At 37.7% G+C, this 22,406-nt stretch overlaps 1 protein-coding gene and 10 non-coding genes across 11 annotated transcripts; all 11 read left to right on the forward strand.

The window, feature by feature from the left end:
• Positions 1-2,154: 2,154 nt before the first annotated feature.
• Positions 2,155-2,227, forward strand: Trnar-ccu (transfer RNA arginine (anticodon CCU)). The gene has a single exon. It is a non-coding gene; the product is annotated as a tRNA-Arg (tRNA).
• Positions 2,228-4,391: 2,164 nt separating this feature from the next.
• On the forward strand, positions 4,392-4,464 carry Trnar-ccu (transfer RNA arginine (anticodon CCU)). Its single transcript has one exon. It is a non-coding gene; the product is annotated as a tRNA-Arg (tRNA).
• A 2,148-nt stretch (positions 4,465-6,612) lies between these two features.
• Trnar-ccu (transfer RNA arginine (anticodon CCU)) lies at positions 6,613-6,685 on the forward strand. Its single transcript has one exon. It is a non-coding gene; the product is annotated as a tRNA-Arg (tRNA).
• A 2,154-nt stretch (positions 6,686-8,839) lies between these two features.
• Trnar-ccu (transfer RNA arginine (anticodon CCU)) lies at positions 8,840-8,912 on the forward strand. The gene has a single exon. It is a non-coding gene; the product is annotated as a tRNA-Arg (tRNA).
• A 2,138-nt stretch (positions 8,913-11,050) lies between these two features.
• Positions 11,051-11,123, forward strand: Trnar-ccu (transfer RNA arginine (anticodon CCU)). Its single transcript has one exon. It is a non-coding gene; the product is annotated as a tRNA-Arg (tRNA).
• A 2,134-nt stretch (positions 11,124-13,257) lies between these two features.
• Trnar-ccu (transfer RNA arginine (anticodon CCU)) lies at positions 13,258-13,330 on the forward strand. The gene has a single exon. It is a non-coding gene; the product is annotated as a tRNA-Arg (tRNA).
• A 2,179-nt stretch (positions 13,331-15,509) lies between these two features.
• Trnar-ccu (transfer RNA arginine (anticodon CCU)) lies at positions 15,510-15,582 on the forward strand. The gene has a single exon. It is a non-coding gene; the product is annotated as a tRNA-Arg (tRNA).
• A 2,168-nt stretch (positions 15,583-17,750) lies between these two features.
• Trnar-ccu (transfer RNA arginine (anticodon CCU)) lies at positions 17,751-17,823 on the forward strand. The gene has a single exon. It is a non-coding gene; the product is annotated as a tRNA-Arg (tRNA).
• Positions 17,824-18,472: 649 nt separating this feature from the next.
• Positions 18,473-19,018, forward strand: LOC138319578 (probable RNA 2'-phosphotransferase). The gene has a single exon (XM_069262729.1). The coding sequence runs from the start codon at positions 18,473-18,475 to the stop codon at positions 19,016-19,018; it is 546 nt and encodes a 181-aa protein (XP_069118830.1).
• A 953-nt stretch (positions 19,019-19,971) lies between these two features.
• Positions 19,972-20,044, forward strand: Trnar-ccu (transfer RNA arginine (anticodon CCU)). The gene has a single exon. It is a non-coding gene; the product is annotated as a tRNA-Arg (tRNA).
• Positions 20,045-22,216: 2,172 nt separating this feature from the next.
• On the forward strand, positions 22,217-22,289 carry Trnar-ccu (transfer RNA arginine (anticodon CCU)). Its single transcript has one exon. It is a non-coding gene; the product is annotated as a tRNA-Arg (tRNA).
• Positions 22,290-22,406: the final 117 nt, after the last annotated feature.

Consider the following 22,406-nt stretch of genomic DNA (forward strand, 5'->3'; position numbering starts at 1 on the left):
TTTCAACTAATTTAAATAATCACCATCTCATATGTGTTGTAATAATCACCATTTATTTAATCATGAGTATAGGCCTATATATACCATACTTTCTTGCTTTCCACGATTCCATAATGATTAGAGAAAACGATTTAAAGAAAATTTACAGAAAACCACGGCATTTCAATTTTCGACACTTTAGATTTACGGAGGCGCCTATTTGATTCAAAGTACCTAGCACCTGATTATAGTATATGATATTTTCCAGCAAGTTTTCCTATGACAACTTTTTAAATTCATGTATAAAATTACTTTATTTAAATTTGTTTAAAACTAACTAAAATTACGCCAAGCTGTACACGTACACGTACAAGTGCCGCTACCTATGAAGCCATACGGCGGCGCGTTTGTACCGGCGCTATCATCAAAGAACACGGCGAGAAATTACCTTATGTTTGTACAAGTGAGGACAACAACCAAGCGAAGCGTGTGTACAAAGTTCGTCAGTATATTCAGTTTTGATTGGTGTTCTGAAATTAAATATCTCGGCCAATCAAATAACGTGTAACATGGGGCCACGCCCATTATTCACCTCCTCTCAATCACGACGTCTATAAATTCTTGGCGAAAACAACGGTGGACACATTTCAACATGACTTCCTACATGAACAGCAAGATGGCTACCAAGAAGAGCAAAGCAGTTATCAAGCGACTACGACATGACGACAAAGCCTGCAGAGACCACGACACATCCTTCGTCCCCACAAGTGACATCTTACGTCAATTCCGGCTAACCAAGGCCATGCTAGATGAGCTAGTGTTCCCTAAAAACGACAAGCAGCGAATGGTGTACTCCGATAATCACAACTGGATACGAGCAACATACGGACACAGCGTCAGCATCCGAGTACCTAAGATTGGCAGACCTATCCAATACCCAGAGGGCCTCAACTACTTCGCCCATGGTATCAAGACTAGAGATGCAGCCTCCGTCCTCAAGAATGGATTGAATCCCACTCGCAGTCCGTACATCGACTTCACCGACTCTCCTGATTACGCCAGAGCTGGTGCCGATTTGCTGGTTCACATCGACGTCAGAAGATTCCTGCAAGCTGGCTTCCGCCTGTATAAGATTGGCCCCAACCGTCTACGCCACAGACTCCAGAGTCCCACCAGAGTTCATCACCTACATAGAGTAACTTTTACTCTCATCTTCCCAAACGGCCCTTTTCAGGGCCACAACAACAGCCCTTTTAAGGGCTACCACCTCTCTCAAAAAGCACCTATAAACTCGAAATACGCACCATAATATTAAATTTCATAATCATTTAAAAGAATTGAACAAGGAATTAATACAGAAATCAGAAAAATATCGATAGATAGATCAATAGATAGATACATAAAGAGACAGATAGATATATTCAAATAGATCGTTACAGAGAGATAGATCGACATATAGAGAGATAGATAGATAGACAGAAGAGAGATAGATAGAAGAATCTATAAAGAGATAGATATATTTATAGAGAGTGATAGATCGATATATTGAAAGATTGATCGATAGAGAGAATAGAGATAGATAGAGGAATATATAGAATGATAGGTATATATATATATAGATAGATAGATAGATAGAGAAAGACAGACAGAGAGTCAAACATATAAATAAACAAACAAATAAATAAATATGATGAGTAGATAACACAGAAAAGAATTATCTTTCTACTACTTAGCGTAAGCGTTAAGCGCTTTAACTTACCTCTTCGGATGATTAGCAACAGTAGTTATGGATGACGTCATTGTATTAATGTCGTCATTGTTATTGTTAACTGTTACGGTCTTAAAAGGCTTGACTACACAAAGTTCATACCAAACTAACAGCAAAATGAATGAATGAATGAATGACAGATTGATAGGAATGAATGAATGAATGAATGAATGAATGAATGAATGAATGAATGAATGAATGAATGAATGACAGATTGATAGGTTAATCGATACTCTATATGAATGATTGATTGAATGAATGAATGAATGAATATCTGTGAGCTTTAGATACATGTACTCACAGGTACACAGATGAATTAATTACGTAATTAGTAAAATTTGTAAATACGCGGTTTATTAAAATTTTTGGACTTAATTATGCCATGCACATATATTTAATGTATATGTGCCTCCGTGGCCCAATGGATAAGGCACCGGCCTCCTAAGCCGGGGATTGCGGGTTCGAGTCCCGCCGGAGGTTGAATATTTTGTTAGATGTTTGAATTTCAACTAATTTAAATAATCACCATCTCATATGAGTTGTAATAATCAACATTTATTTAATCATGAGTATATATATACCATACTTTCTTGCTTTCCACGATTCCATAATGATTAGAGAAAACGATTTAAAGAAAATTTACAGAAAACCACGGCATTTCAATTTTCGACACTTTAGATTTACGGAGGCGCCTATTTGATTCAAAGTACCTAGCACCTGATTATAGTATATGATATTTTCCAGCAAGTTTTCCTATGACAACTTTTTAAATTCATGTATAAAATTACTTTATTTAAATTTGTTTAAAACTAACTAAAATTACGCCAAGCTGTACACGTACACGTACAAGTGCCGCTACCTATGAAGCCATACGGCGGCGCGTTTGTACCGGCGCTATCATCAAAGAACACGGCGAGAAATTACCTTATGTTTGTACAAGTGAGGACAACAACCAAGCGAAGCGTGTGTACAAAGTTCGTCAGTATATTCAGTTTTGATTGGTGTTCTGAAATTAAATATCTCGGCCAATCAAATAACGTGTAACATGGGGCCACGCCCATTATTCACCTCCTCTCAATCACGACGTCTATAAATTCTTGGCGAAAACAACGGTGGACACATTTCAACATGACTTCCTACATGAACAGCAAGATGGCTACCAAGAAGAGCAAAGCAGTTATCAAGCGACTACGACATGACGACAAAGCCTGCAGAGACCACGACACACATCCTTCGTCCCCACAAGTGACATCTTACGTCAATTCCGGCTAACCAAGGCCATGCTAGATGAGCTAGTGTTCCCTAAAAACGACAAGCAGCGAATGGTGTACTCCGATAATCACAACTGGATACGAGCAACATACGGACACAGCGTCAGCATCCGAGTACCTAAGATTGGCAGACCTATCCAATACCCAGAGGGCCTCAACTACTTCGCCCATGGTATCAAGACTAGAGATGCAGCCTCCGTCCTCAAGAATGGATTGAATCCCACTCGCAGTCCGTACATCGACTTCACCGACTCTCCTGATTACGCCAGAGCTGGTGCCGATTTGCTGGTTCACATCGACGTCAGAAGATTCCTGCAAGCTGGCTTCCGCCTGTATAAGATTGGCCCCAACGTCTACGCCACAGACTCCAGAGTCCCACCAGAGTTCATCACCTACATAGAGTAACTTTTACTCTCATCTACCCAAACGGCCCTTTTCAGGGCCACAACAACAGCCCTTTTAAGGGCTACCACCTCTCTCAAAAAGCACCTATAAACTCGAAATACGCACCATAATATTAAATTTCATAATCATTTAAAAGAATTGAACAAGGAATTAATACAGAAATCAGAAAAATATCGATAGATAGATCAATAGATAGATAGATACATAAAGAGACAGATAGATATATTCAAATAGATCGTTACAGAGAGATAGATCGACATATAGAGAGATAGATAGATAGACAGAAGAGAGATAGATAGAAGAATCTATAAAGAGATAGATATATTTATAGAGAGTGATAGATCGATATATTGAAAGATTGATCGATAGAGAGAATAGAGATAGATAGAGGAATATATAGAATGATAGGTATATATATAGATAGATAGATAGATAGAGAAAGACAGACAGAGAGTCAAACATATAAATAAACAAACAAACAAATAAATAAATATGATGAGTAGATAACACAGAAAAGAATTATCTTTCTACTACTTAGCGTAAGCGTTAAGCGCTTTAACTTACCTCTTCGGATGATTAGCAACAGTAGTTATGGATGACGTCATTGTATTAATGTCGTCATTGTTATTGTTAACTGTTACGGTCTTAAAAGGCTTGACTACACAAAGTTCATACCAAACTAACAGCAAAATGAATGAATGAATGAATGAATGAATGAATGAATGAATGATAGGTTAATCGATACTCTATATGAATGACTCTATATTGAATGAATGAATGAAGGTTAATCGATACTCTATATGAATGATTGATTGATTGAATGAATGAATGAATATCTGTGAGCTTTAGATACATGTACTCACAGGTACACAGATGAATTAATACGTAATTAGTAAAATTTGTAAATACGCGGTTTATTACAATTATAGGACTTAATTATGCCATGCACATATATTTAATGTATATGTGCCTCCGTGGCCCAATGGATAAGGCACCGGCCTCCTAAGCCGGGGATTGCGGGTTCGAGTCCCGCCGGAGGTTGAATATTTTGTTAGATGTTTGAATTTCAACTAATTTAAATAATCACCATCTCATATGTGTTGTAATAATCACCATTTATTTAATCATGACTATATATATACCATACTTTCTTGCTTTCCACGATTCCATAATGATTAGAGAAAACGATTTAAAGAAAATTTACAGAAAACCACGGCATTTCAATTTTCGACACTTTACATTTACGGAGGCGCCTATTTGATTCAAAGTACCTAGCACCTGATTATAGTATATGATATTTTCCAGCAAGTTTTCCTATGACAACTTTTTAAATTCATGTATAAAATTACTTTATTTAAATTTGTTTAAAACTAACTAAAATTACGCCAAGCTGTACACGTACACGTACAAGTGCCGCTACCTATGAAGCCATACGGCGGCGCGTTTGTACCGGCGCTATCATCAAAGAACACGGCGAGAAATTACCTTATGTTTGTACAAGTGAGGACAACAACCAAGCGAAGCGTGTGTACAAAGTTCGTCAGTATATTCAGTTTTGATTGGTGTTCTGAAATTAAATATCTCGGCCAATCAAATAACGTGTAACATGGGGCCACGCCCATTATTCTCCTCCTCTCAATCACGACGTCTATAAATTCTTGGCGAAAACAACGGTGGACACATTTCAACATGACTTCCTTCATGAACAGCAAGATGGCTACCAAGAAGAGCAAAGCAGTTATCAAGCGACTACGACATGACGACAAAGCCTGCAGAGACCACGACACATCCTTCGTCCCCACAAGTGACATCTTACGTCAATTCCGGCTAACCAAGGCCATGCTAGATGAGCTAGTGTTCCCTAAAAACGACAAGCAGCGAATGGTGTACTCCGATAATCACAACTGGATACGAGCAACATACGGACACAGCGTCAGCATCCGAGTACCTAAGATTGGCAGACCTATCCAATACCCAGAGGGCCTCAACTACTTCGCCCATGGTATCAAGACTAGAGATGCAGCCTCCGTCCTCAAGAATGGATTGAATCCCACTCGCAGTCCGTACATCGACTTCACCGACTCTCCTGATTACGCCAGAGCTGGTGCCGATTTGCTGGTTCACATCGACGTCAGAAGATTCCTGCAAGCTGGCTTCCGCCTGTATAAGATTGGCCCCAACGTCTACGCCACAGACTCCAGAGTCCCACCAGAGTTCATCACCTACATAGAGTAACTTTTACTCTCATCTTCCCAAACGGCCCTTTTCAGGGCCACAACAACAGCCCTTTTAAGGGCTACCACCTCTCTCAAAAAGCACCTATAAACTCGAAATACGCACCATAATATTAAATTTCATAATCATTTAAAAGAATTGAACAAGGAATTAATACAGAAATCAGAAAAATATCGATAGATAGATCAATAGATAGATACATAAAGAGACAGATAGATATATTCAAATAGATCGTTACAGAGAGATAGATCGACATATAGAGAGATAGATAGATAGACAGAAGAGAGATAGATAGAAGAATCTATAAAGAGATAGATATATTTATAGAGAGTGATAGATCGATATATTGAAAGATTGATCGATAGAGAGAATAGATATAGATAGAGGAATATATAGAATGATAGGTATATATATAGATAGATAGATAGATAGATAGAGAAAGACAGACAGAGAGTCAAACATATAAATAAACAAACAAATAAATAAATATGATGAGTAGATAACACAGAAAAGAATTATCTTTCTACTACTTAGCGTAAGCGTTAAGCGCTTTAACTTACCTCTTCGGATGATTAGCAACAGTAGTTATGGATGACGTCATTGTATTAATGTCGTCATTGTTATTGTTAACTGTTACGGTCTTAAAAGGCTTGACTACACAAAGTTCATACCAAACTAACAGCAAAATGAATGAATGAATGAATGAATGAATGAATGAATGAATGAATGAATGAATGAATGAATGAATGAATGAATGAATGAATGATAGGTTAATCGATACTCTATATGAATGATTGATTGATTGAATGAATGAATGAATATCTGTGAGCTCTAGATACATGTACTCACAGGTACACAGATGAATTAATACGTAATTAGTAAAATTTGTAAATACGCGGTTTATTACAATTATAGGACTTAATTATGCCATGCACATATATTTAATGTATATGTGCCTCCGTGGCCCAATGGATAAGGCACCGGCCTCCTAAGCCGGGGATTGCGGGTTCGAGTCCCGCCGGAGGTTGAATATTTTGTTAGATGTTTGAATTTCAACTAATTTAAATAATCACCATCTCATATGTGTTGTAATAATCAACATTTATTTAATCATGAGTATATATATACCATACTTTCTTGCTTTCCACGATTCCATAATGATTAGAGAAAACGATTTAAAGAAAATTTACAGAAAACCACGGCATTTCAATTTTCGACACTTTACATTTACGGAGGCGCCTATTTGATTCAAAGTACCTAGCACCTGATTATAGTATATGATATTTTCCAGCAAGTTTTCCTATGACAACTTTTTAAATTCATGTATAAAATTACTTTATTTAAATTTGTTTAAAACTAACTAAAATTACGCCAAGCTGTACACGTACACGTACAAGTGCCGCTACCTATGAAGCCATACGGCGGCGCGTTTGTACCGGCGCTATCATCAAAGAACACGGCGAGAAATTACCTTATGTTTGTACAAGTGAGGACAACAACCAAGCGAAGCGTGTGTACAAAGTTCGTCAGTATATTCAGTTTTGATTGGTGTTCTGAAATTAAATATCTCGGCCAATCAAATAACGTGTAACATGGGGCCACGCCCATTATTCACCTCCTCTCAATCACGACGTCTATAAATTCTTGGCGAAAACAACGGTGGACACATTTCAACATGACTTCCTACATGAACAGCAAGATGGCTACCAAGAAGAGCAAAGCAGTTATCAAGCGACTACGACATGACGACAAAGCCTGCAGAGACCACGACACATCCTTCGTCCCCACAAGTGACATCTTACGTCAATTCCGGCTAACCAAGGCCATGCTAGATGAGCTAGTGTTCCCTAAAAACGACAAGCAGCGAATGGTGTACTCCGATAATCACAACTGGATACGAGCAACATACGGACACAGCGTCAGCATCCGAGTACCTAAGATTGGCAGACCTATCCAATACCCAGAGGGCCTCAACTACTTCGCCCATGGTATCAAGACTAGAGATGCAGCCTCCGTCCTCAAGAATGGATTGAATCCCACTCGCAGTCCGTACATCGACTTCACCGACTCTCCTGATTACGCCAGAGCTGGTGCCGATTTGCTGGTTCACATCGACGTCAGAAGATTCCTGCAAGCTGGCTTCCGCCTGTATAAGATTGGCCCCAACGTCTACGCCACAGACTCCAGAGTCCCACCAGAGTTCATCACCTACATAGAGTAACTTTTACTCTCATCTTCCCAAACGGCCCTTTTCAGGGCCACAACAACAGCCCTTTTAAGGGCTACCACCTCTCTCAAAAAGCACCTATAAACTCGAAATACGCACCATAATATTAAATTTCATAATCATTTAAAAGAATTGAACAAGGAATTAATACAGAAATCAGAAAAAATATCGATAGATAGATCAAATAGATAGATAGATACATAAAGAGACAGATAGATATATTCAAATAGATCGTTACAGAGAGATAGATCGACATATATAGAGATAGATAGATAGACAGAAGAGAGATAGATAGAAGAATCTATAAAGAGATAGATATATTTATAGAGAGTGATAGATCGATATATTGAAAGATTGATCGATAGAGAGAATAGAGATAGATAGAGGAATATATAGAATGATAGGTATATATATAGATAGATAGATAGATAGAGAAAGACAGACAGAGAGTCAAACATATAAATAAACAAACAAATAAATAAATATGATGAGTAGATAACACAGAAAAGAATTATCTTTCTACTACTTAGCGTAAGCGTTAAGCGCTTTAACTTACCTCTTCGGATGATTAGCAACAGTAGTTATGGATGACGTCATTGTATTAATGTCGTCATTGTTATTGTTAACTGTTACGGTCTTAAAAGGCTTGACTACACAAAGTTCATACCAAACTAACAGCAAAATGAATGAATGAATGAATGAATGAATGAATGAATGAATGAATGAATGAATGAATGAATGAATGAATGAATGAATGACAGATTGATAGGTTAATCGATACTCTATATGAATGATTGATTGATTGAATGAATGAATGAATATCTGTGAGCTTTAGATACATGTACTCACAGGTACACAGATGAATTAATACGTAATTAGTAAAATTTGTAAATACGCGGTTTATTACAATTATAGGACTTAATTATGCCATGCACATATATTTAATGTATATGTGCCTCCGTGGCCCAATGGATAAGGCACCGGCCTCCTAAGCCGGGGATTGCGGGTTCGAGTCCCGCCGGAGGTTGAATATTTTGTTAGATGTTTGAATTTCAACTAATTTAAATAATCACCATCTCATATGTGTTGTAATAATCAACATTTATTTAATCATGAGTATATATATACCATACTTTCTTGCTTTCCACGATTCCATAATGATTAGAGAAAACGATTTAAAGAAAATTTACAGAAAACCACGGCATTTCAATTTTCGACACTTTAGATTTACGGAGGCGCCTATTTGATTCAAAGTACCTAGCACCTGATTATAGTATATGATATTTTCCAGCAAGTTTTCCTATGACAACTTTTTAAATTCGTGTATAAAATTACTTTATTTAAATTTGTTTAAAACTAACTAAAATTACGCCAAGCTGTACACGTACACGTACAAGTGCCGCTACCTATGAAGCCATACGGCGGCGCGTTTGTACCGGCGCTATCATCAAAGAACACGGCGAGAAATTACCTTATGTTTGTACAAGTGAGGACAACAACCAAGCGAAGCGTGTGTACAAAGTTCGTCAGTATATTCAGTTTTGATTGGTGTTCTGAAATTAAATATCTCGGCCAATCCAAATAACGTGTAACATGGGGCCACGCCCATTATTCACCTCCTCTCAATCACGACGTCTATAAATTCTTGGCGAAAACAACGGTGGACACATTTCAACATGACTTCCTACATGAACAGCAAGATGGCTACCAAGAAGAGCAAAGCAGTTATCAAGCGACTACGACATGACGACAAAGCCTGCAGAGACCACGACACATCCTTCGTCCCCACAAGTGACATCTTACGTCAATTCCGGCTAACCAAGGCCATGCTAGATGAGCTAGTGTTCCCTAAAAACGACAAGCAGCGAATGGTGTACTCCGATAATCACAACTGGATACGAGCAACATACGGACACAGCGTCAGCATCCGAGTACCTAAGATTGGCAGACCTATCCAATACCCAGAGGGCCTCAACTACTTCGCCCATGGTATCAAGACTAGAGATGCAGCCTCCGTCCTCAAGAATGGATTGAATCCCACTCGCAGTCCGTACATCGACTTCACCGACTCTCCTGATTACGCCAGAGCTGGTGCCGATTTGCTGGTTCACATCGACGTCAGAAGATTCCTGCAAGCTGGCTTCCGCCTGTATAAGATTGGCCCCAACGTCTACGCCACAGACTCCAGAGTCCCACCAGAGTTCATCACCTACATAGAGTAACTTTTACTCTCATCTTCCCAAACGGCCCTTTTCAGGGCCACAACAACAGCCCTTTTAAGGGCTACCACCTCTCTCAAAAAGCACCTATAAACTCGAAATACGCACCATAATATTAAATTTCATAATCATTTAAAAGAATTGAACAAGGAATTAATACAGAAATCAGAAAAATATCGATAGATAGATCAATAGATAGATAGATACATAAAGAGACAGATAGATATATTCAAATAGATCGTTACAGAGAGATAGATCGACATATAGAGAGATAGATAGATAGACAGAAGAGAGATAGATAGAAGAATCTATAAAGAGATAGATATATATTTATAGAGAGTGATAGATCGATATATTGAAAGATTGATCGATAGAGAGAATAGAGATAGATAGAGGAATATATAGAATGATAGGTATATATATATAGATAGATAGATAGATAGATAGATAGATAGATAGAGAAAGACAGACAGAGAGTCAAACATATAAATAAACAAACAAATAAATAAATATGATGAGTAGATAACACAGAAAAGAATTATCTTTCTACTACTTAGCGTAAGCGTTAAGCGCTTTAACTTACCTCTTCGGATGATTAGCAACAGTAGTTATGGATGACGTCATTGTATTAATGTCGTCATTGTTATTGTTAACTGTTACGGTCTTAAAAGGCTTGACTACACAAAGTTCATACCAAACTAACAAGCAAAATGAATGAATGAATAATGATGAATTGATATGGTTAATGATAATATGAATAGTTAATCGATACTCTATATGAATGATTGATTGAATTGAATGAATGAATGAATATCTGTGAGCTTTAGATACATGTACTCACAGGTACACAGATGAATTAATACGTAATTAGTAAAATTTGTAAATACGCGGTTTATTACAATTATAGGACTTAATTATGCCATGCACATATATTTAATGTATATGTGCCTCCGTGGCCCAATGGATAAGGCACCGGCCTCCTAAGCCGGGGATTGCGGGTTCGAGTCCCGCCGGAGGTTGAATATTTTGTTAGATGTTTGAATTTCAACTAATTTAAATAATCACCATCTCATATGTGTTGTAATAATCAACATTTATTTAATCATGAGTATATATATATACCATACTTTCTTGCTTTCCACGATTCCATAATGATTAGAGAAAACGATTTAAAGAAAATTTACAGAAAACCACGGCATTTCAATTTTCGACACTTTAGATTTACGGAGGCGCCTATTTGATTCAAAGTACCTAGCACCTGATTATAGTATATGATATTTTCCAGCAAGTTTTCCTATGACAACTTTTTAAATTCGTGTATAAAATTACTTTATTTAAATTTGTTTAAAACTAACTAAAATTACGCCAAGCTGTACACGTACACGTACACGTACAAGTGCCGCTACCTATGAAGCCATACGGCGGCGCGTTTGTACCGGCGCTATCATCAAAGAACACGGCGAGAAATTACCTTATGTTTGTACAAGTGAGGACAACAACCAAGCGAAGCGTGTGTACAAAGTTCGTCAGTATATTCAGTTTTGATTGGTGTTCTGAAATTAAATATCTCGGCCAATCAAATAACGTGTAACATGGGGCCACGCCCATTATTCACCTCCTCTCAATCACGACGTCTATAAATTCTTGGCGAAAACAACGGTGGACACATTTCAACATGACTTCCTACATGAACAGCAAGATGGCTACCAAGAAGAGCAAAGCAGTTATCAAGCGACTACGACATGACGACAAAGCCTGCAGAGACCACGACACATCCTTCGTCCCCACAAGTGACATCTTACGTCAATTCCGGCTAACCAAGGCCATGCTAGATGAGCTAGTGTTCCCTAAAAACGACAAGCAGCGAATGGTGTACTCCGATAATCACAACTGGATACGAGCAACATACGGACACAGCGTCAGCATCCGAGTACCTAAGATTGGCAGACCTATCCAATACCCAGAGGGCCTCAACTACTTCGCCCATGGTATCAAGACTAGAGATGCAGCCTCCGTCCTCAAGAATGGATTGAATCCCACTCGCAGTCCGTACATCGACTTCACCGACTCTCCTGATTACGCCAGAGCTGGTGCCGATTTGCTGGTTCACATCGACGTCAGAAGATTCCTGCAAGCTGGCTTCCGCCTGTATAAGATTGGCCCCAACGTCTACGCCACAGACTCCAGAGTCCCACCAGAGTTCATCACCTACATAGAGTAACTTTTACTCTCATCTTCCCAAACGGCCCTTTTCAGGGCCACAACAACAGCCCTTTTAAGGGCTACCACCTCTCTCAAAAAGCACCTATAAACTCGAAATACGCACCATAATATTAAATTTCATAATCATTTAAAAGAATTGAACAAGGAATTAATACAGAAATCAGAAAAATATCGATAGATAGATCAATAGATAGATACATAAAGAGACAGATAGATATATTCAAATAGATCGTTACAGAGAGATAGATCGACATATAGAGAGATAGATAGATAGACAGAAGAGAGATAGATAGAAGAATCTATAAAGAGATAGATATATTTATAGAGAGTGATAGATCGATATATTGAAAGATTGATCGATAGAGAGAATAGAGATAGATAGAGGAATATATAGAATGATAGGTATATATATATATAGATAGATAGATAGAGAAAGACAGACAGAGAGTCAAACATATAAATAAACAAACAAATAAATAAATATGATGAGTAGATAACACAGAAAAGAATTATCTTTCTACTACTTAGCGTAAGCGTTAAGCGCTTTAACTTACCTCTTCGGATGATTAGCAACAGTAGTTATGGATGACGTCATTGTATTAATGTCGTCATTGTTATTGTTAACTGTTACGGTCTTAAAAGGCTTGACTACACAAAGTTCATACCAAACTAACAGCAATGAATGAATGAATGAATGAATGAATGAATGAATGAATGAATGAATGAATGAATGAATGAATGATAGGTTAATCGATACTCTATATGAATGATTGATTGATTGAATGAATGAATGAATATCTGTGAGCTTTAGATACATGTACTCACAGGTACACAGATGAATTAATACGTAATTAGTAAAATTTGTAAATACGCGGTTTATTACAATTATAGGACTTAATTATGCCATGCACATATATTTAATGTATATGTGCCTCCGTGGCCCAATGGATAAGGCACCGGCCTCCTAAGCCGGGGATTGCGGGTTCGAGTCCCGCCGGAGGTTGAATATTTTGTTAGATGTTTGAATTTCAACTAATTTAAATAATCACCATCTCATATGTGTTGTAATAATCAACATTTATTTAATCATGAGTATATATATATACCATACTTTCTTGCTTTCCACGATTCCATAATGATTAGAGAGAAAACGATTTAAAGAAAATTTACAGAAAACCACGGCATTTCAATTTTCGACACTTTAGATTTACGGAGGCGCCTATTTGATTCAAAGTACCTAGCACCTGATTATAGTATATGATATTTTCCAGCAAGTTTTCCTATGACAACTTTTTAAATTCGTGTATAAAATTACTTTATTTAAATTTGTTTAAAACTAACTAAAATTACGCCAAGCTGTACACGTACACGTACAAGTGCCGCTACCTATGAAGCCATACGGCGGCGCGTTTGTACCGGCGCTATCATCAAAGAACACGGCGAGAAATTACCTTATGTTTGTACAAGTGAGGACAACAACCAAGCGAAGCGTGTGTACAAAGTTCGTCAGTATATTCAGTTTTGATTGGTGTTCTGAAATTAAATATCTCGGCCAATCAAATAACGTGTAACATGGGGCCACGCCCATTATTCACCTCCTCTCAATCACGACGTCTATAAATTCTTGGCGAAAACAACGGTGGACACATTTCAACATGACTTCCTACATGAACAGCAAGATGGCTACCAAGAAGAGCAAAGCAGTTATCAAGCGACTACGACATGACGACAAAGCCTGCAGAGACCACGACACATCCTTCGTCCCCACAAGTGACATCTTACGTCAATTCCGGCTAACCAAGGCCATGCTAGATGAGCTAGTGTTCCCTAAAAACGACAAGCAGCGAATGGTGTACTCCGATAATCACAACTGGATACGAGCAACATACGGACACAGCGTCAGCATCCGAGTACCTAAGATTGGCAGACCTATCCAATACCCAGAGGGCCTCAACTACTTCGCCCATGGTATCAAGACTAGAGATGCAGCCTCCGTCCTCAAGAATGGATTGAATCCCACTCGCAGTCCGTACATCGACTTCACCGACTCTCCTGATTACGCCAGAGCTGGTGCCGATTTGCTGGTTCACATCGACGTCAGAAGATTCCTGCAAGCTGGCTTCCGCCTGTATAAGATTGGCCCCAACGTCTACGCCACAGACTCCAGAGTCCCACCAGAGTTCATCACCTACATAGAGTAACTTTTACTCTCATCTTCCCAAACGGCCCTTTTCAGGGCCACAACAACAGCCCTTTTAAGGGCTACCACCTCTCTCAAAAAGCACCTATAAACTCGAAATACGCACCATAATATTAAATTTCATAATCATTTAAAAGAATTGAACAAGGAATTAATACAGAAATCAGAAAAATATCGATAGATAGATCAATAGATTGATAGATACATAAAGAGACAGATAGATATATTCAAATAGATCGCTACAGAGAGATAGATCGACATATAGAGAGATAGATATATTTATAGAGAGTGATAGATCGATATATTGAAAGATAAAGAGATAGATATATTTATAGAGAGTGATAGATCGATATATTGAAAGATTGATCGATAGAGAGAATAGAGATAGATAGAGGAATATATAGAATGATAGGTATATATATATATAGATAGATAGATAGATAGATAGAGAAAGACAGACAGAGAGTCAAACATATAAATAAACAAACAAATAAATAAATATGATGAGTAGATAACACAGAAAAGAATTATCTTTCTACTACTTAGCGTAAGCGTTAAGCGCTTTAACTTACCTCTTCGGATGATTAGCAACAGTAGTTATGGATGACGTCATTGTATTAATGTCGTCATTGTTATTGTTAACTGTTACGGTCTTAAAAGGCTTGACTACACAAAGTTCATACCAAACTAACAGCAAAATGAATGAATGAATGAATGAATGAATGAATGAATGAATGAATGAATGAATGAATGAATGAATGAATGAATGAATGAATGAATGAATGAATGAATGATAGGTTAATCGATACTCTATATGAATGATTGATTGATTGAATGAATGAATGAATATCTGTGAGCTCTAGATACATGTACTCACAGGTACACAGATGAATTAATACGTAATTAGTAAAATTTGTAAATACGCGGTTTATTACAATTATAGGACTTAATTATGCCATGCACATATATTTAATGTATATGTGCCTCCGTGGCCCAATGGATAAGGCACCGGCCTCCTAAGCCGGGGATTGCGGGTTCGAGTCCCGCCGGAGGTTGAATATTTTGTTAGATGTTTGAATTTCAACTAATTTAAATAATCACCATCTCATATGTGTTGTAATAATCAACATTTATTTAATCATGAGTATATATATACCATACTTTCTTGCTTTCCACGATTCCATAATGATTAGAGAAAACGATTTAAAGAAAATTTACAGAAAACCACGGCATTTCAATTTTCGACACTTTAGATTTACGGAGGCGCCTATTTGATTCAAAGTACCTAGCACCTGATTATAGTATATGATATTTTCCAGCAAGTTTTCCTATGACAACTTTTTAAATTCATGTATAAAATTATTATATTTAAATTTGTTTAAAACTAACTAAAATTACGCCAAGCTGTACACGTACACGTACAAGTGCCGCTACCTATGAAGCCATACGGCGGCGCGTTTGTACCGGCGCTATCATCAAAGAACACGGCGAGAAATTACCTTATGTTTGTACAAGTGAGGACAACAACCAAGCGAAGCGTGTGTACAAAGTTCGTCAGTATATTCAGTTTTGATTGGTGTTCTGAAATTAAATATCTCGGCCAATCAAATAACGTGTAACATGGGGCCACGCCCATTATTCACCTCCTCTCAATCACGACGTCTATAAATTCTTGGCGAAAACAACGGTGGACACATTTCAACATGACTTCCTACATGAACAGCAAGATGGCTACCAAGAAGAGCAAAGCAGTTATCAAGCGACTACGACATGACGACAAAGCCTGCAGAGACCACGACACATCCTTCGTCCCCACAAGTGACATCTTACGTCAATTCCGGCTAACCAAGGCCATGCTAGATGAGCTAGTGTTCCCTAAAAACGACAAGCAGCGAATGGTGTACTCCGATAATCACAACTGGATACGAGCAACATACGGACACAGCGTCAGCATCCGAGTACCTAAGATTGGCAGACCTATCCAATACCCAGAGGGCCTCAACTACTTCGCCCATGGTATCAAGACTAGAGATGCAGCCTCCGTCCTCAAGAATGGATTGAATCCCACTCGCAGTCCGTACATCGACTTCACCGACTCTCCTGATTACGCCAGAGCTGGTGCCGATTTGCTGGTTCACATCGACGTCAGAAGATTCCTGCAAGCTGGCTTCCGCCTGTATAAGATTGGCCCCAACGTCTACGCCACAGACTCCAGAGTCCCACCAGAGTTCATCACCTACATAGAGTAACTTTTACTCTCATCTTCCCAAACGGCCCTTTTCAGGGCCACAACAACAGCCCTTTTAAGGGCTACCACCTCTCTCAAAAAGCACCTATAAACTCGAAATACGCACCATAATATTAAATTTCATAATCATTTAAAAGAATTGAACAGGGAATTAATACAGAAATCAGAAAAAGATCAATAGATAGATAGATACATAAAGAGATAGATACATAAAGAGACAGATAGATATATTCAAATAGATCGTTACAGAGAGATAGATCGACATATAGAGAGATAGATAGATATACAGAAGAGAGATAGATAGAAGAATCTATAAAGAGATAGATATATTTATAGAGAGTGATAGATCGATATATTGAAAGATTGATCGATAGAGAGAATAGAGATAGATAGAGGAATATATAGAATGATAGGTATATATATAGATAGATAGATAGATAGAGAAAGACAGACAGAGAGTCAAACATATAAATAAACAAACAAATAAATAAATATGATGAGTAGATAACACAGAAAAGAATTATCTTTCTACTACTTAGCGTAAGCGTTAAGCGCTTTAACTTACCTCTTCGGATGATTAGCAACAGTAGTTATGGATGACGTCATTGTATTAATGTCGTCATTGTTATTGTTAACTGTTACGGTCTTAAAAGGCTTGACTACACAAAGTTCATACCAAACTAACAGCAAAATGAATGAATGAATGAATGAATGAATGAATGAATGAATGAATGAATGAATGAATGAATGAATGAATGAATGAATGAATGAATGAATGACAGATTGATAGGTTAATCGATACTCTATATGAATGATTGATTGAATGAATGAATGAATGAATATCTGTGAGCTCTAGATACATGTACTCACAGGTACACAGATGAATTAATACGTAATTAGTAAAATTTGTAAATACGCGGTTTATTACAATTATAGGACTTAATTATGCCATGCACATATATTTAATGTATATGTGCCTCCGTGGCCCAATGGATAAGGCACCGGCCTCCTAAGCCGGGGATTGCGGGTTCGAGTCCCGCCGGAGGTTGAATATTTTGTTAGATGTTTGAATTTCAACTAATTTAAATAATCACCATCTCATATGTGTTGTAATAATCAACATTTATTTAATCATGAGTATATATATACCATACTTTCTTGCTTTCCACGATTCCATAATGATTAGAGAAAACGATTTAAAGAAAATTTACAGAAAACCACGGCATTTCAATTTTCGACACTTTAGATTTACGGAGGCGCCTATTTGATTCAAAGTACCTAGCACCTGATTATAGTATATGATATTTTTCCAGCAAGTTTTCCTATGACAACTTTTTAAATTCGTGTATAAAATTACTTTATTTAAATTTGTTTAAAACTAACTAAAATTACGCCAAGCTGTACACGTACACGTACAAGTGCCGCTACCTATGAAGCCATACGGCGGCGCGTTTGTACCGGCGCTATCATCAAAGAACACGGCGAGAAATTACCTTATGTTTGTACAAGTGAGGACAACAACCAAGCGAAGCGTGTGTACAAAGTTCGTCAGTATATTCAGTTTTGATTGGTGTTCTGAAATTAAATATCTCGGCCAATCAAATAACGTGTAACATGGGGCCACGCCCATTATTCACCTCCTCTCAATCACGACGTCTATAAATTCTTGGCGAAAACAACGGTGGACACATTTCAACATGACTTCCTACATGAACAGCAAGATGGCTACCAAGAAGAGCAAAGCAGTTATCAAGCGACTACGACATGACGACAAAGCCTGCAGAGACCACGACACATCCTTCGTCCCCACAAGTGACATCTTACGTCAATTCCGGCTAACCAAGGCCATGCTAGATGAGCTAGTGTTCCCTAAAAACGACAAGCAGCGAATGGTGTACTCCGATAATCACAACTGGATACGAGCAACATACGGACACAGCGTCAGCATCCGAGTACCTAAGATTGGCAGACCTATCCAATACCCAGAGGGCCTCAACTACTTCGCCCATGGTATCAAGACTAGAGATGCAGCCTCCGTCCTCAAGAATGGATTGAATCCCACTCGCAGTCCGTACATCGACTTCACCGACTCTCCTGATTACGCCAGACCTGGTGCCGATTTGCTGGTTCACATCGACGTCAGAAGATTCCTGCAAGCTGGCTTCCGCCTGTATAAGATTGGCCCCAACGTCTACGCCACAGACTCCAGAGTCCCACCAGAGTTCATCACCTACATAGAGTAACTTTTACTCTCATCTTCCCAAACGGCCCTTTTCAGGGCCACAACAACAGCCCTTTTAAGGGCTACCACCTCTCTCAAAAAGCACCTATAAACTCGAAATACGCACCATAATATTAAATTTCATAATCATTTAAAAGAATTGAACAAGGAATTAATACAGAAATCAGAAAAATATCGATAGATAGATCAATAGATAGATAGATACATAAAGAGACAGATAGATATATTCAAATAGATCGTTACAGAGAGATAGATCGACATATAGAGAGATAGATAGATAGACAGAAGAGAGATAGATAGAAGAAGATCGACATATAGAGAGATAGATATATTTATAGAGAGTGATAGATCGATATATTGAAAGATTGATCGATAGAGAGAATAGAGATAGATAGAGGAATATATAGAATGATAGGTATATATATATATAGATAGATAGATAGAGAAAGACAGACAGAGAGTCAAACATATAAATAAACAAAACAAATAAATAAATATGATGAGTAGATAACACAGAAAAGAATTATCTTTCTACTACTTAGCGTAAGCGTTAAGCGCTTTAACTTACCTCTTCGGATGATTAGCAACAGTAGTTATGGATGACGTCATTGTATTAATGTCGTCATTGTTATTGTTAACTGTTACGGTCTTAAAAGGCTTGACTACACAAAGTTCATACCAAACTAACAGCAAAATGAATGAATGAATGAATGAATGAATGAATGAATGAATGAATGAATGAATGAATGAATGAATGAATGAATGATAGGTTAATCGATACTCTATATGAATGATTGATTGATTGAATGAATGAATGAATATCTGTGAGCTCTAGATACATGTACTCACAGGTACACAGATGAATTAATACGTAATTAGTAAAATTTGTAAATACGCGGTTTATTACAATTATAGGACTTAATTATGCCATGCACATATATTTAATGTATATGTGCCTCCGTGGCCCAATGGATAAGGCACCGGCCTCCTAAGCCGGGGATTGCGGGTTCGAGTCCCGCCGGAGGTTGAATATTTTGTTAGATGTTTGAATTTCAACTAATTTAAATAATCACCATCTCATATGTGTTGTAATAATCAACATTTATTTAATCATGAGTATATATATATACCATACTTTCTTGCTTTCCACGATTCCATAATGATTAGAGAAAACGATTTAAAGAAAATTTACAGAAAACCACGGCATTTCAATTTTCGACACTTTAGATTTACGGAGGCGCCTATTTGATTCAAAGTACCTAGCACCTGATTATAGTATATGATATTTTCCAGCAAGTTTTCCTATGACAACTTTTTAAATTCGTGTATAAAATTACTTTATTTAAATTTGTTTAAAACTAACTAAAATTACGCCAAGCTGTACACGTACACGTACAAGTGCCGCTACCTATGAAGCCATACGGCGGCGCGTTTGTACCGGCGCTATCATCAAAGAACACGGCGAGAAATTACCTTATGTTTGTACAAGTGAGGACAACAACCAAGCGAAGCGTGTGTACAAAGTTCGTCAGTATATTCAGTTTTGATTGGTGTTCTCTGAAATTAAATATCTCGGCCAATCAAATAACGTGTAACATGGGGCCACGCCCATTATTCACCTCCTCTCAATCACGACGTCTATAAATTCTTGGCGAAAACAACGGTGGACACATTTCAACATGACTTCCTACATGAACAGCAAGATGGCTACCAAGAAGAGCAAAGCAGTTATCAAGCGACTACGACATGACGACAAAGCCTGCAGAGACCACGACACATCCTTCGTCCCCACAAGTGACATCTTACGTCAATTCCGGCTAACCAAGGCCATGCTAGATGAGCTAGTGTTCCCTAAAAACGACAAGCAGCGAATGGTGTACTCCGATAATCACAACTGGATACGAGCAACATACGGACACAGCGTCAGCATCCGAGTACCTAAGATTGGCAGACCTATCCAATACCCAGAGGGCCTCAACTACTTCGCCCATGGTATCAAGACTAGAGATGCAGCCTCCGTCCTCAAGAATGGATTGAATCCCACTCGCAGTCCGTACATCGACTTCACCGACTCTCCTGATTACGCCAGAGCTGGTGCCGATTTGCTGGTTCACATCGACGTCAGAAGATTCCTGCAAGCTGGCTTCCGCCTGTATAAGATTGGCCCCAACGTCTACGCCACAGACTCCAGAGTCCCACCAGAGTTCATCACCTACATAGAGTAACTTTTACTCTCATCTTCCCAAACGGCCCTTTTCAGGGCCACAACAACAGCCCTTTTAAGGGCTACCACCTCTCTCAAAAAGCACCTATAAACTCGAAATACGCACCATAATATTAAATTTCATAATCATTTAAAAGAATTGAACAAGGAATTAATACAGAAATCAGAAAAATATCGATAGATAGATCAATAGATAGATAGATACATAAAGAGACAGATAGATATATTCAAATAGATCGTTACAGAGAGATAGATCGACATATAGAGAGATAGATAGATAGATAGACAGAAGAGAGATAGATAGAAGAATCTATAAAGAGATAGATATATTTATAGAGAGTGATAGATCGATATATTGAAAGATTGATCGATAGAGAGAATAGAGATAGATAGAGGAATATATAGAATGATAGGTATATATATAGATAGATAGATAGATAGAGAAAGACAGACAGAGAGTCAAACATATAAATAAACAAACAAATAAATAAATATGATGAGTAGATAACACAGAAAAGAATTATCTTTCTACTACTTAGCGTAAGCGTTAAGCGCTTTAACTTACCTCTTCGGATGATTAGCAACAGTAGTTATGGATGACGTCATTGTATTAATGTCGTCATTGTTATTGTTAACTGTTACGGTCTTAAAAGGCTTGACTACACAAAGTTCATACCAAACTAACAGCAAAATGAATGAATGAATGAATGAATGAATGAATGAATGAATGAATGAATGAATGAATGAATGAATGAATGAATGAATGAATGAATGAATGATAGGTTAATCGATACTCTATATGAATGATTGATTGATTGATTGAATGAATGAATGAATGAATATCTGTGAGCTTTAGATACATGTACTCACAGGTACACAGATGAATTAATACGTAATTAGTAAAATTTGTAAATACGCGGTTTATTACAATTATAGGACTTAATTATGCCATGCACATATATTTAATGTATATGTGCCTCCGTGGCCCAATGGATAAGGCACCGGCCTCCTAAGCCGGGGATAGCGGGTTCGAGTCCCGCCGGAGGTTGAATATTTTGTTAGATATTTGAATTTCAACTAATTCAAGTATATCAACATTTAACTAATTCAAATAATCAACATTTATTTAATCATTAGTATATATATACACCATACTTTCTTGCTG

This window comes from Argopecten irradians, chromosome 3 (genome assembly GCF_041381155.1).
Source record: "Argopecten irradians isolate NY chromosome 3, Ai_NY, whole genome shotgun sequence".
NCBI classification, from domain to species: Eukaryota; Metazoa; Mollusca; class Bivalvia; order Pectinida; family Pectinidae; genus Argopecten; species Argopecten irradians.